General features: G+C 38.5%; 1 protein-coding gene across 2 annotated transcripts; it reads right to left on the bottom strand.

Annotated features, from left to right (window-relative positions):
- Nucleotides 1-540: 540 nt before the first annotated feature.
- LOC148373725 (uncharacterized) lies at nucleotides 541-15090 on the bottom strand. Of its 2 annotated transcripts, none has more exons than XM_088353651.1 (13): nucleotides 14937-15090; nucleotides 13829-13957; nucleotides 13603-13762; nucleotides 11928-12088; nucleotides 11684-11842; nucleotides 11453-11597; nucleotides 8591-8757; nucleotides 8347-8508; nucleotides 6741-6882; nucleotides 6519-6667; nucleotides 4226-4417; nucleotides 3242-3280; nucleotides 541-3166 (listed from the first exon to the last, which is right to left on the bottom strand). In XM_088353651.1, the coding sequence occupies exons 1-13, from the start codon at nucleotides 14937-14939 to the stop codon at nucleotides 2723-2725; spliced, it is 2052 nt and encodes a 683-aa protein (XP_088209777.1). In that variant the 5' UTR covers nucleotides 14940-15090; the 3' UTR covers nucleotides 541-2722. The 2 variants fall into 2 exon arrangements, with proteins under 2 accessions (XP_088209777.1, XP_088209779.1); XM_088353653.1 differs by having other exon boundaries at nucleotides 541-3157.
- Nucleotides 15091-15244: the final 154 nt, after the last annotated feature.

Here is a 15244-nt window from a genome sequence, read left to right as displayed (position 1 = left end):
GTATTGGATTGAGTTAGTGTTAGTTCTTTTCATTTCTGATTACCGGTAATTGGGCAAGTATTCACATTTGAGTAATTGTTCGAGGCTTGCGCAAAAACCATTAACATTTCCAAGGAACCGCTCGGCCCGAAAAGTGACTCTGAAAGTAGAAAAAGTGAACCTGGCATGTTTGCTGTACATTTTGCACCACTTTTAAGTCTTGTTTTTTTTTTTAGCTCTCAATCACAAGGATGAGCACTTTGATGGGTTTGATTGACGATTATTGGCCATAAAAAAAAAAAAAACTCCCACTCTACTTTTGTGCTTGTTTGATCCGTGTTCACCATGTAGTCGCCTATTCATTGATAGTTGACTAAAAACGCACACTTGTATGGTTGTGTGTGTATTGTTGCAAGGCTGACATATGAGCAGACACTGTGATAATGTTAGTTGAAGTGTGGGAACACAGATTGTATATAAACGCCTTATTAACAGGTATACCTTATATGCGTGTTAAAATCAGCAATGGCACACTTAACTGCGACTGCACCTCTTTATACAGTGCCCCTTAGGGTTGTAAAAATACAGTAATTTGCATTTGAACGGTACAGTTATAGCTGCACAGTTCACTGCAGAGGTGTGTGTATTCCAATCAAACAACAAATCTTACAGCATTAGTCACTAAAGCTCAAGTTTGTAATATATGTACTTCTTGTGTCGCTATCTGTAGAAAGTGTCCACAAGCATTCATTTTTAATTAAAAATTTTCTCTTTATTTATTTTTCATTGTCAAACAATTAGTTGGTTAATCAAAACATACGGTATATTGGTGAAACAGTGAATGAGTATACCAGTATTGAAATACTTTACTGCCCATAGTTGGGCATGGTTGTATTTCATTATTTCAAACTTATTTTGTTGCAATTATGCAACTTAGTGTTTTATTTTGTAGTCACACCTTCGATCTATGAGTGGAATTAACAATAAGAGACAGGAAACAGCTATTTCAGCTTATGAGGAGATGTATTCAGCTCAAATGGTAAATGGTCTGCATTTATATAGCGCTTTTCAAGTCAATGAAGACCTCCCAAAGCGCTTTACAATGTGCTTCACACTTACCCATTCACACACACTCACACACCAATAGGGAGTCAGCCATGCAAGGCGCCTACCTGCTTATTGGGGACATTAGGGATTCAGTGTCTTGCCTAAGGACAGCTCAAGAACACCAATGTGTAAAATCACAATAAATCCAGCTTTAGTCCCTGTTAGCAAAACGCAAATTGATTGTCTCATCCAAATGTCGAGCGGCTTTGGCAACACTTCTCGCAAGGTTGACAGGATATTGTCAGTAGGACATTGCTCCATTCAACCGTGGGTAACCTTTAAAGTTCAATTTTTAACTTTGAAATAAGTTACAATCATCTCATGGACTGCACTTTTTGGTACAAATGATGGGAAACCACCTCAGTCTTCAAAGAAGAAAATGTCTGAAGCAAATTTCCTATAGCTCATTTGTGCCCGGAATATTATGTGATAAAACCTTCGAAGGAGCAACTCATCTCCAGCTATTATTTTGAATGAACAAGTGAAGAAAAAAATCAGTTCCTATACATCAGTTGTAAACGACAAAACAATGTACCATGTTTTTTCATATGTGACTCGTGAGTACTAAATGAGGATAGAAAAAAAAAGGAAATCCTAATCAGGAGGACCCTTCCACTGTTAAATCCTTTCCGAAAATAAACACTGATATTGACGAAAGTGACTCTTGGGGATGAACATGGATTTGGAAACCTGGTAAAGACGTTATGTATGACAGATCCAACACCTGAGCCCCTCAAATTAATTTACCACCCCTACAGTCATTTTCCTTTTGTATTTTTCTCTTTCTTTAGAATACTGAGTTTACAGTTCAGTTTTGAGGCACCATCGGGAATGAAAATCTGGACTTCTTTTTCCCCTGCTGACGGATCCTGCCCTGCATTTAGGTAATGGAACAGTTGGCACAAGTCCATGACTTAATGTTGTCGACCCAGTTCTTTTTCAGTCTTCCTCTTTTGCTGCCCACCTGCACTTTGCCCTAGAGAATTATCTTTGCCATTCCTGATGATCTTGTGAAGTGACCATACCACTGCAGTTTCCGTATGCACACAAGTGACAGCAGTTTTTCATAGGGACCAGTGTGCCCTCTGATGGTGATACACACTGTTTTGTTTTTTACATGGGCTATGTATCTGATGCCTAGAGGTTTTCTGTCCAATTGCTTATCTATGGCCTGGTTTTTCCTTTCCAGCTTTCCTGTGAGAATCCATGTTTTGCAAGCATAGAGAAAGAAGGATGTGACCAGCACTTGCATGAGTCTGATCTTTGATTTCAATGCTATGTTCTCGTCCATCCAAATGGGTTTAAGTCTGGCAAATACAGCTGTAGTTTAACATATCCAAGGCAATGATTTCTGGTTCTGACCCCTCTTCTGACATGACAGATCCAAAATATTTACATATGGTGGCAGGTGACAGAATGCCGAGTATCGCACTGATAAGGCTGTCTTACAGCTCTTCAGGTCTCCTAACTACATGAGTCTTCTGGGAGTGGAAAATACACAGGAATAACAAGATTTATGAGGAGATATAATGAAGAGCAGAATAACAGGCAATGGTATTATGAGAAATGACCACAGGGCAAAACCACTGAGCTCCTTTAAAGGAGAAAATGAATAAGAATATTGTAAATAAAAATTCTAGTGTTTATTACCACCATTCTTCTTATCCTTTTTCACACATTTCCGATTCGCCCTCCCACTCACTGGAGCCCCTTTGTGTGTCTGTCCATCTTTGGTTTCCTTCATTTGCAACAAGGGAACCTTTTCAATCAGAGAGACAAAGTTGTCCTTTGGGTTGATGGGGCTTGAAGCTGAAACCCCGTGCTCAGGGGGTCCAGGATTTACCAAATGTGCTTTTCGAGCCGCTTTGGGCTGTGGTGACGACGGCCTCGAGCATGGCTTCTGGGGACTGCTGGGACCCGGCGAGCCGTGGGTAGACTTGTCGTCTTCTTTGGGGACGAGATTCAGATTCAAGGACAAGGGTCTACCGGGCCTTGGGCTAAGGGGGATCATGAGGTTATCCCCAGGAGCACCGAGAGTGAGGAAGACCTCAGGGAAAGGCTGGTTGAAATTCTTTTGTCCCTTAGTAAGTGGTCAAAGAAAGAAAAAATTATGATGAAAGTGATCGAAACTATTATTGTATTATGACAAGCTTACCATTTGTGGTGTAAAGCTCATTGACACCTTTACAGTCATCTACAAATAAGCAATATAGAATATGGTGTCAATAAAAGTCAATGAAACAAAATACATTTGAATGTCAATGTCAATTATTGCGTTCGGGTCAGACTGGGCTTCTCTCTCTATGTTTTTTTTTTTTTTAATTATCCACCCATCATTGTTCTTCTCGTTTCTTTGCCTCTCTCTCTCTCTTAAAGTCTGGCACTAGATTCTTAGGAATGTACTGTGGCTGTGGGTTATTGTTTTCATCTAACTTTCCTTTTGCCTACGCTTTAAATGAGATCCAGACCCTGTGTTGCCATCCCGAACAAATCAACGAGAGTCACAATTTTTGGACTAAATTTTATAAATTGTGTTTGAGAAAAGGGAATAATAGTTTGATTAAAATAAGAACCATTTCTCTTACTGTATTAGGAAACTCCTACCTAATTCAAGTTCTACGTTCAAGCAAAACTGTCTTGTTTTCCTTCTTTATTCTGTTATGTAATCTCACGTTTATCTATCTTGCCTTCCATCAATTATTACTCCTATTTGGTCTCGAGTGTCAAAAGCGATACAACTAATTAACTTATATTGTCTTGCAGTCAAACGTTGTATTATGAGATGGATTACAAGGTTTTTCTTTCATTCTTCTGATAAAACTAAAAACGGATGTGGTGCTCCAAAAAGCGAGACTCTTCAGATTAAATGTCAATTATTTCCTCCGAAGATTTCATGACCCCTAATTCGCAACACCATCAGCAAGCCTCACATAGGGGAAAAAAGTTAGTTCTCTGGGAGCAGTTTTGCAAATAATTGAATCATCTAATGTTTCATACAGAAAGGTCTTTGTTTACAATTTTTTGGCATGGTCTCAAACTAACCAATACACCAGAACTACCAGGGCTTCAAAGAGTGAATGCTTGTACTGAAATAGGACTTCATAATAAATAAAAAATTCCTTTTGATGAGTATTGTTACCTGAGGTGTAGAATCCAATGTCTTCTGGTATCCTATCGAAGAGTTGAAGGATGCCGACTTTGGGAGGCCATGACCTGTTGTGTTCACACAGCCCAACGGCGCATTGCTGGTTTGGGCCTGAGAGGTTGCCTTTTTGTGCCCACGTCTTTTTGATGATGTGCTTTCACCAACACTGATTTGTGGTGCAGTAACCTGGCAGTGAGCGTAAACCGTTAAAGGGTATAATTCGATCAAGCACGTGTTTAACATTTAGAAAGCTAAATAGAGATGATTATCAAAGCATTATGAAAACCGTGTGATTTTCTGATGTTATAAGGGGTGCTTCAAAAATATTTTGTATCCTTTGAAATGTAAACATCACAAAGTAAATGATTGAGGCAAATGAAATGAATAAGTATTAAAGTTGATGATCATAAGATTTATTCTTCCAAATTTGAATGACAAGTTCCAAAGTTTATGGATTATGTGAACAATTTTACGCCTGAGATAGGGCATACCTCAAGTGGGTAACCCAGCTCCTTCCTAACACGCTGATGCATATCTTGGATAATAGCCCCCACAGATTACTATTTAGTTTTCTTTTTAGTTAGTTAGAACGGGGAAGTACATATATGTATTATAATAATTAAAGGTGGTGTCGACAACTTGAATTCTGCTACTCTCTGCCGTCATCTCCTGGCTAAAAGTTATGATCAATGCCACAGTCTGTTCATTCTTTGAGTACTAATAAAATATTCTTTTTTTTTCTTTTTTTTAGGGGTTTAGGGTGACGTCTGGACTTAATTGAACCCAGACTTTTTCTTACTTTTACCATTTTCATGCTACAGTAACAAAAAAAAACAGGGATTGAGGAAAAAAATCACTCTCCTATTCTCCTCACACCTTTCTTTCGTCCTAATGTGTCGTAAGTCCCTGAACAAAGGTGCTAAATGTAAGATAGAAGTAGATAGGCGCGGCGGAAAATAAGGGTCTTTGAACTCAGTTGGGAATTGTTAATACATACTTAATTAAGAAAACATTTTAAAGAAACCTCATGATGTTCTCCATATTTAATTATTAGTATTCAATATTTTAACGACTATAAGGCGCACTGGGTTATAAGGCGCACCCCCCCAAAAATATTTTTTTTTATATATTTTCCATGCATAAGGCGCACCGGACTATAAGGCGCTACAGTTGGAACCTCAACAAAACAGTCAGTTCAGTCAAACTTATTAACCCCTTAACATTCCGACGGGTCGCAAAGAAGCAAATACATGTCTCAGATATGTGCAGTGTCTGTACAATGTCACCAATCACTCAAATGCGTCATACCACCTATGATTAGTAAGGTTAAACTCTTGGGATTCAAGAAATCCCAACCGTTTCTTAATTTCTATTTTCTTTTTCACTGACAATTGTGTGGACAGCAAAGTAAGAATTTCATTTTGCTGGGAAAAGTGGTTCTTTACTGTGCATATGACAATCAACACTTTGAATTGAATTGAATTGAAAAATAGAATAATCACAGAAACATCAAGATCAGTCTGAAACAAGATACTGGAAAAATGTAAAGCCGGGGTAGCTCACCAAAGCAGTCTTGCAGCAATCACGTTCAATAACAATACGCAACCATGGTCCTCTTACATCCGTGAGTGTAGTAAATCCAATCGTGTAAATTATTTTCAAACTCCAAAACACGCAATAATGCCGACAAATAAAAGAAAAAAATCCGCCGAGAAGCATCTGTATCGATAGACGCTGCTTGTTGATAGTTGTCTGTTTATCTCCATAATTCCTGTTTACAAATACAGACTAGTAAAGAATGTTTTCTCTATGGCGTAGAGCAACCTAACGTGTGATTCACATTCATCTTTTTCGGCCAATTGCAGGCTTTGTTTTGCCCCGCTTTAGCCTATGCGAGCCTGTAAATGCTACAAAGGACGCGCCTCCTTACCTCCGAATAACTTTAGCCAATAGTGACCGATTCAAATAATGATTGACACATAGGTAAGTAAATGAAACACCAGTATATCTATCCCAGCATACACCGCGGACTACTTCTTCTACGGGGGGAAATCTAGTTGGCGGCTGCTGGCCTTAGTTCCGAGACCTTGTGACTCAATACTGATCCATGTACAAGGCTGTATTATAAGACGCATGGTCAGCTTTTGAAAAAAGTAAAAGCTTTTAGGTGCGCCTTTTAGTTGTGAAAATACCGTATATCAACTGTTTTCTGAAACACCTTGCTATAATGATAAATGTCCCTTCTAGCATGAGCCAAAAAACATTTATCCCGATTAATAGCACCCACCAGATTTGCAGCTTTATTAAGGCTCTCTTTTTGTTTTCTCTCCGTCTTCCCGCCTATTCCAGGTAGAGAGGGCAAAGAGACTCTCTGGTCGTCCAGCCTGCTAGCCTGAATGTTGGCCACCATACTGAGGAACGTGTCAGCTTCTTTACCTGCACAACAGATTCTCATTGTAGAGTTTAACAACAAACATGGTTACTCCCATATTGTTGAGTGTTGTATTACCCGTAGGGGTTGTAAATGGGCAGTGAGTGGGTGTGGCAGGTGTGCTCCTGCTTTGAGATAGCGTGCAACGCTGCTCTTCCATACATCCTCTTTGAGCTTGGGTCATTATTTTCAGGAGTTGTTGCTGGTCAGCTGGAGTTATCTTAAAGATTTAAGAAGGAGAGCAGAAACATGACAAAAAATGTATGGACATAATCCTGCTAACCATGATACAATGGTGCCGGTATTCGAAATGGTATTAAAGTCCCTACATTTATATTATTGTTTTCAATTGAAAGAATTGGACGTTCCATTCATCTAGTATTGTCCCATAGATAAATATTTTTTTTTGTAATGTGTTTACAAGCAGGCCAGTTGGATGTTTTAATCAAGGCCACCATACACATCTGAGTATGTAAAAAAAAATCTAGTCTCTGCGTCATTACTATCAAAAGTTATAATTTTATTTTTAAACAAATGCAAACCAAATGCTCTTTCTGACCGCTTCGAAAGCAGTGTTGAGTTTGTATAGTGCTTTGGGTTGGTTCAGGTGTAAAATAGCATTCACTCAACTGTTAAAGCAGTTAACACATTCAATGCCAAATGTAGAAATCTTTTGTCACCATTGTTTATGAATAAATGTGGTCATGCCATCGTGCACTCATTTTTCTTTTTGCAAAGCACAATCAGTTTCCAGAATATTAAAAAAAACAACATCATGTGCTTTTTTTAACCATAAATGGCAAATTTTTACCAAAACGAAAATCTAATGTAATCGTTGGACGAACAAAGACTTCGTCTCACTTTGGAATAAATTAGCTGTAGACTAAAATATTAGTCTTTAATCCATTTTTTTTGCTGTTGTTCATATTTAAAAAATTGGTATATTTCTTTTTTAAAAAGCGTTAGGTATGTACAAGGGATGAAAGGCGGTAGTCAAAGCAAAAAGCAATAGTATTGGCAGGTACGTAAATGTGTTTAAAAAAGATCACCTGTCATCAGTGACTATGATATGTAGGGTAGCTTACAAATGAAAGTACCATACATCAAGCAAAGCTAAAATTTTGGAGTTGACATGATTTTACTGATCTGGCCCACCTGAGAAAGTCTAACATCCCTGGTCTACAGTATTTACACCTTTAACAGCTAGCCATTAATTTGACAATTTGCTTTTATTATTCGTAGCAAGTTGTAAAGGCCTATCAGTGGTGTAAATCACCCCCAAATAAAACCTTTTTTTAAGGGACTTTTAATGCCTACTCCATCATTCTTTTTTTTTCCTTTTAAGTATTTATTACGTTTAGCCAGAAGGGCCACGTCTCATCTTGTTGTAAATAATGCTCTCTACGTTGTTATCAATAATGATTAAGATACTTTTAATTTTAATTTGTCATCTGATGGGGAATGAATAAATCGTTGAAGGAACCACTTGTCCTGTTCCTCCATATTTAGTATTCCAATGTTGTTGTTCTTTGTGTTATAATTCTTGTACCCTGACCCATTTGTTTTCTGATCTTAGCCCTTTTAAAACAGAAAACATTGTGCAAGGTTTGATCCGAAGTTTTTGTACTTCGCATTTAAATGTTTTCTTGACAGATACCTACCTCTCCCTGCCTGAATATCTCACCTGCTTTTGAAGGTCATGGCTGTCTTGGTTTAGTAAGCCGGTCCCCCTTGGAGTTTTGTCAGATGGCCCTGAGGCGGACAAAACTTTACGTTGTGAAGTTGGTGTGCTCAAATTCTGGAGGACATGAGGAGCAGAGCATCTCTGGTCGTCAAGCCTGGAATTCTGGTGTTCAAAAAAGACACTGGTTGGTACTAAAAAGTGTTTAAGGGCCACTGAGTTCCAAATGGCTGGGGTGTCCACAAACCTGGACTTTAGAAACCATGTAAAACAAATAATTTGCATCTCCATTTGATGCCGGAGAGGTGCCTCCGTTTTGGATTCCGGGCAACAACGGAAGACACACTCGCTGGTCATCCAGACGTTTTCTTTGTGAATTGGCTAGCATGTTGAAGAACTTGTCAGAATCTGGGCCTGGCCAAGAAGAGTGGACATGAGTTTGTATGACTTTCATTCTATTATATTTAAATTACCTTGTGCAAGTTCTTTGGGATGACTCTGAATTGCTAACTATGGTGATTGCTGAATTGTATAGTGCAGCCAAAAACAAGTGCTATCACAAAGAAGAATGCAAACTACAGAGACTCAAAGTGACCAAACAGCATCGTTTTACTTCTCATTTACTTGTCCAGCCGTGTCCAACTTCCCTATTACACATGCATAAGGGGTTTGGGTCTTTGGGTACCCGTTGCAGCAAGATGGCAGATAATCATATCAGCACCTTGTAGGTGAAGCTCACGTCATGCACTATAAACACAAACTTATTTACCTATAAATACTTAAAGAACGTGCAGGTTTATATTATAGCTTTTGTATTTTTGCTAATCATTTATTTTAATCCTTTTTTAATCAATTAAGTTGTTTTTTACAATTAATCTGTACTCTTGTCCCTTTCACATGTTTCGTTATGGGATATTTTGAGAGCCCAGCTCAAATATATTGTAGAAACACTGAAAAGACAGTCACAGACATACATATATAGGAGAAATAAATAGGAGCAAGCTAGCCTAATGAAAAGAAACTCAGCTATACAAGGTACCGCATTAGCGAGATATCAAAAAAGAGTTAGATTGAGAGAAAGATATGGCTAATGAAAGAATGTAAAAGAGAGCAATTTGGGTTGAGATTTAGATAAACATGGGGGTAAGGTAGCAAGAGCTAAATAAAAGGGGGGGGGGTATCAGTGTATGTTGCCGATCAGGGGACGTACAATGTACGATAATGTTGGTCGGTGTAGCCCTTTGGGACTCTTTGTGATTAAGACATTGGTTCTTAACCTGAGTTTGATCAAACCCTAGGGGTTCGGTGACCTATACTCAGGTGAAGCCTCTGCCACAGAAATTAAGACGCACCAACTCATGTCAATAAATATGACAAGCCCTGTTTGACCATCACTGACTGCAGATGATCATGGGAAGTAGCATATCCAACCATTGCTGTGTGGAATTCACCACGGTTAAGAGTTCGCCAACGCGTAAATGTCATTGTAGTACATTGTGTAATTTCTTCATATTTCAATAGGTATTATGCCAGGCAAAAAACGAAAACAGTTTGTTAAATATGTACCAAATAGATTCTTGTGTATTGCGGAATGAGATGGGAGTCAGTGTCCTAACTGCATTATTTGCAATGCCAAGTTAAGCAACTTTAGCCTTGCACCAGCAAAACTAAAGGAACACTGTAAGAAGCTCCGTTGAGATGGGAAATACAAGAACACAATGCATGCTGGATTCAAGTTGAAGAGAGCGAAATTTGGCGGTCAGGCCACTCTGCCTACTCTTAGATATGTAACCATTAACAAAACGGTCCTCACGCCTTCATATGAACTTGTGTGCACGATCACTAAGCAGCAGTATGCACACACCGTTGGTGAAAAGCTTCTAAAGCCAGCTCCGTTAAAGATGGCGACTCTACTATACGGATAGTGGCCTAAAGGTAAATTATACTAAATTCCTCTTCAAATGACACCATCATCTACAGAATAGAGGACATGAGAAAATCTTGCCTCAAGTAGACGCAGATCTACATGTCTTAAATTCGAAAATATATATATATGTAACGGGTGTAATAATAACTTTTGTTTTATTGAAATTCCTGCTGAAATATGTGTATAGTTTTTGGTAAATGTCCTGCAATGCTGAGTCCAACAGTGCCATCTGCTGGTATGGGGTGGGGTTTGGTTTTGGCTTCTAACATGTGACCAGGAGGCAGGGTTTGTTGTTAGTCTTACCAGAGAGAACTACAAAGGTAAGACATATCTTTTGGTGCTCCACAAAAGAAGTTAATTTTAAACATTATAACCCCAGCTGACAAATCTCTCACCATGCATAGTAATGTGATTGATATTGTCAAGCTGTTTAGGTTTATTTTCGTTTTGTTTCTGTTTTACTAAATATTAATTCCCCTTGTAGAGATCAAAGAGATCAGACCCAGCAGAAAAAGCTAATGTTGTGACTCATCCATTTGCAGGTAAATTGTACCCATTTTTATACTCATTATTGTTTTTATTCCTATTTTCTCATATACATTAAAAAAGGATGATGTTGGTTAAAATTCAGACTAAAAAAAAAAACATGTGGAATTCATTGTAAACGTTAAAAATCCACTATACGATCTCTTGTTAAAAGTATCTTGTTAAAATGTAAAGATGTAAAAATGTATTGTGATATTCTAAAATGTATTTTCTGTAAAGTGAAAAGAAAACTCTTTGATATGCTTTGTTGTTAGTCTTACCAGAGAGAACTACAAAGAGATCAAAGAGATCAGACCCAGCAGAAAAAGCTAATGTTGCGACTCATCCATTTGCAGAAACTGTAATAATAAAAACCTCATCATCCAGTCTAGCGTGAATGTGGATCTTTGGTGGGACACGTACACCGCGATTACATATATATATTATACACTTAAGTATGGTTGTGAATGAGCATATGAAACAAGTTGGGTTCAGTAGATCCAACAAGGTTAAGGACCACCGGATTAAGGGATATGCAAATAAATGTTACTGTGAGAAATAGGGCGTCAGAGAGGCAACAGAGGGAAACTGCTTTAGAGAGGGCTATGGATCCATAGAGCAATGAAAACAAGCAAAAGACAAATGAAAGCCTCAAACCTGTGGGGACAGTGCTTTGAGCGGGGATATGTTTTGGTGAAGTCTGCGGGCTGATGATGAGGTCACATCGCTGCTCCTCCATGCGGCCTCGCTGAGAGTGAGACATCAAGGCCAGGAATTGCTTCAGCTCAGCTGGACTCAACACCTGGCATGGGGGGAGAAAGTACCGTGAGTGTTTTCTCCTCTTACACTTATTATTCAGCAACGGATATCAATGCTCGGTCGCACTACCTTTTTAGAGGGTCTCTTTACTTGGTTTTTCGGGTGTTCTTTGTCCAAACTGGGGCTAAAAGAGGCCGAGCGTGCAATGCCAGAATTGTTATCTTTTTGTGCTGGCTCTGCAGTCTTGATTTGAGGTAGAGAGCACCTCTGTTCTTCCATTCTGCTTCCCTGAAAATGGATAATTTTGCTGCTTTATATCTAAAAAGCTTAGAGTTACCAAGAAAACTGAGGCTTGACGAATTTTGGACTTAACCTGCACTTTGGAAACCATGTAGCACAAGTAGTTTGAATCCGCACCAGATGATGACTGCGGCTCATTTGTTTTTAAACCTGGCAGCGACGGAAGGGACACACGTTGGTCGTCCAGTCGTTGGCTCTGAGTGTTGGCCAATAATTTGAAGAATGCCTCGGATTCTGAGGAAATTTACCCCATCATTTCCCTCAAAATTGAAAAAAAAAAGGTGGTGCAGTTTCCAAATGAAATTGTATTTTCAATAAAAATAATCTACATGTTTTAAGAAAAGCGCAAAGGGAATAATGGATTGAGAAGAAATCTCATTAATCACTTTGATATACATTGGCATTTTCAACAGCTTCTCCTCACAAGGGTCTCAGGCAATGTTGCCTCTAATTTTCCACGGGTCTGAGCGTTCACACAAAGTCGGTGAGCAGCGCTTGAAACAACAGTGAGCAACCATAATCCCAAATGTGGCTAGATAATTAATTATAAAACATGTCCAAAACTCGACATCAAGTTACATTTTGCTGAGTTTACGGCAATGCAAAATTATTTTTCTCTTTTGAATGAATTGACTCATGTACTATTGCAAAGGTTGTACGGCCTACAAACGTCGTTTGTTCTTACAATTCTTTCACAAGATATCCATTTATTTTTATTTCCTGTCATATTTTGTCACATAACATTAACATTTTTGAGGGCTTATTTAGTCGGTTGTAAGATACAGAACTGTACTTAATCACATTTTTTAGTGGAAGTACAATGTTGCCAACAAGATTCACTTGATATAATTAGAAATTATTTAAATGCAACACAAACTTTTTATTCTTTTTACGTGTTTTTTTTCTACTTTTTTTTAAATTCCTTTAAAAAAATCTCATTGTGTTTATTTTTTCCGAGCCGTTACTTTTTTCTTTTTGTTCTCTATTTACTTTTTTCCTACATTTCTTTCTCTTCTTTTTTTCTGGCTTTTTTCTGAAATTTTCCTTCTTGTTTTCTCTTCTTTTTGTTTCTTTTTTTCTCAGCTTTTCACTACTTTTTAATTTTGGTATTTTTTTCTTTTTTGTTCTATTCCCCCCTTCCTTTAAGTCATTTTGTGCATAATTTTACTTAATATTTGGTCATGTTGGGATTAAAGAAGCAAAAACAACCTGAAGAGCCATTTAGGACCCGAAAGAGCCGGTTCCTTTCAGTGAGCCTAGCCGAAGAAGCCGGTTCTCTACATACTCTACTAACTTTACTCAACTTCGTTCGACTTCAAAATACCGCATTTAGGACACAACGTAAGTCGCTTCTTAATAAGTAATTTTGAGCCCTCATTTTTGTGCGCTGGCTAGATTTTCTTGTGCGCCGAGAATGTGCGAGCAGTGCGCAATTGCGCACGCGCGCAGCTTAGAGGGAAAACTGGTCTCAGGGGAGCCTATTGCAGCTGACCATGGGCAGTCGGACAGGGCACACCCTGGATTGGTTGCCAGCCAATCACCGGCCACAGAGACAATTTCTCGCATTCATTTGAAATTAAAAATTTCTGTTTCAAAGAGAAAAAAGTCAAAATTATTTAAGAAAAAAAAAAAACTACATTAAGTTACAATAGAACATATAGAAGATAAATTCAAATATTGAAAAGAAAATCACAAGTTGAGGAACAGATTTCGGAAGCACTTAATAGAATGATGAATATAGCGCTCACCTTTACTTGACACATCTCTAAGAGGGTTCCTGTCAGCGTGCATTGCGATGCCAGGGTCACTGTGACGAGAATCGACGGACCTAGATTGCTCCCCTATGTATTCACACTGACCGTGATTGACATGATTCAGCAACTTTTGTTGTTCCTCAAATGAGTCCTTCTGTCAAGGGATATATCAATTCCATAAATATGCATAATAAGATCCACTTAAACAAACCAACCAGACCTTGTTGGAATCGCTGTGAGCTTGATCTTGGTTGCCCGGCAGCAAGAGCAGTCTCCTGTTCATATCTGGAGTGCTCTGGGTCAATGAAATCTGAGGGGCTGAGCCACTGTGTTGAAAATCTCTGGTATCCTAAAACAAAGCAATATTTGGCATTGTTTCACAGACACACACACAAAAGAATATGTTTTTGAAGTACCATGTTGCTCAGCACATTAGACCCATCCACCACACCAGCATCTAGCAAAATTCAGGAATGTAATCCATATATAAATTCATACCTGGCAATTTATACATTTCATACATGATTTGACGATTTCAAATTGTGTACGCCGTATAACAATTTTAGCAAGGGATTTGTTTTAATTTAACAAGTCATGCATGGCCTTGCTAACTCGTATCGTTCAGATTTAATTTCCTCCTATGTTCCGGTCCGGAGCCTCCGCTCTGAAAATGCTGGTCTACTAGTTATCCCAAGAGCCAGGAAGAGATCCGTAGGTTCCAGATCGTTCTCCATTCGGGCCCCGATGTTGTGGAATGATCTTCCCCCTGAGATTCAACCTGCAACCTCAGTGTTATTGTTTAAATCTAGGCTTAAAACACATTTCTATTCTCTAATTTATGAATGACCTAGATTTCATGTGGACAATATCCATGTATTATTTGTTATTGCAACATCCGTTGCAGCCCATTCATCCTGGAAGGGGTAATCACCTCATGTGCGGTCCCTTCTCAAGGTTTCTTCATTTTGCTCATGTCGAGGTTCATGAGTTTTTCCTTGCCCTCATGTAGGTTTTAGATCAGGGGATGTTGTAATAATAGTCTGTAGTTTGCAATAATCTGTGGTCTGTGCAGCCCTTTGAGACTCTTTGTGATTAAGGGCTATACAAATAAACACGACTTGACTTGGTATGTTACTCCTGTGGTACAAACACCGCCTCAATAATAAACTTGCAAAACCAATAATTAAGCAATAAGAATAATTCTCAAAGAAAGATATTTAGAACTATCACATTGAATTGTTCATGTGCTTCTATAGACATGTAAACAAACAAGACACAATTACATTAAAATAGTTCCTTGAAAAATGTAAAATAAATGTTTAGCTCACCATCACAGCATGAAACTTCTATTTCGCATAAAGAAGACCCAATCAAGAGTTAGTCAACACTGAACAGGACAGCTAGGGACAGCCTGGACACCGTTGATCCGATCGTGCAGCTGCGGCAGCTCAGAGCAAAGGTTTTTAAACCAAGTAAAGAGCGGCGAAAAAACCCACAGCCATTAGAGACGTGGCCTATGTCCTGTTCTTAATATTGTCATTCATAATCCGAGATAAAAACGTAATCCTTGATATGGGGTAGGCGTTGATCTGATTGGTTGTTTGTGAGGTTATCATATTCGGCAAAAAGAAGACAC

This window comes from Urocampus carinirostris, chromosome 1 (genome assembly GCF_059441175.1).
Source record: "Urocampus carinirostris isolate Australia breed hairy pipefish chromosome 1, RoL_Ucar_1.0, whole genome shotgun sequence".
NCBI classification, from domain to species: domain Eukaryota; kingdom Metazoa; phylum Chordata; class Actinopteri; order Syngnathiformes; family Syngnathidae; genus Urocampus; species Urocampus carinirostris.
This window is presented reverse-complemented; position numbering and strand designations above follow the sequence as displayed.

What these genes read in the sequence shown, in the direction of transcription:
- LOC148373725 (XM_088353651.1), bottom strand. An exon ending in TAAAGAGACCCTCTAAAAAG is followed by an intron (nt 11,598 to 11,683) that starts GTAGTGCGACCG and finishes CCCCCATGCCAG; the next exon opens with GTGTTGAGTCCAGCTGAGCT. An exon ending in TCAAAGCACTGTCCCCACAG is followed by an intron (nt 8,758 to 11,452) that starts GTTTGAGGCTTT and finishes CTTCTTGGCCAG; the next exon opens with GCCCAGATTCTGACAAGTTC.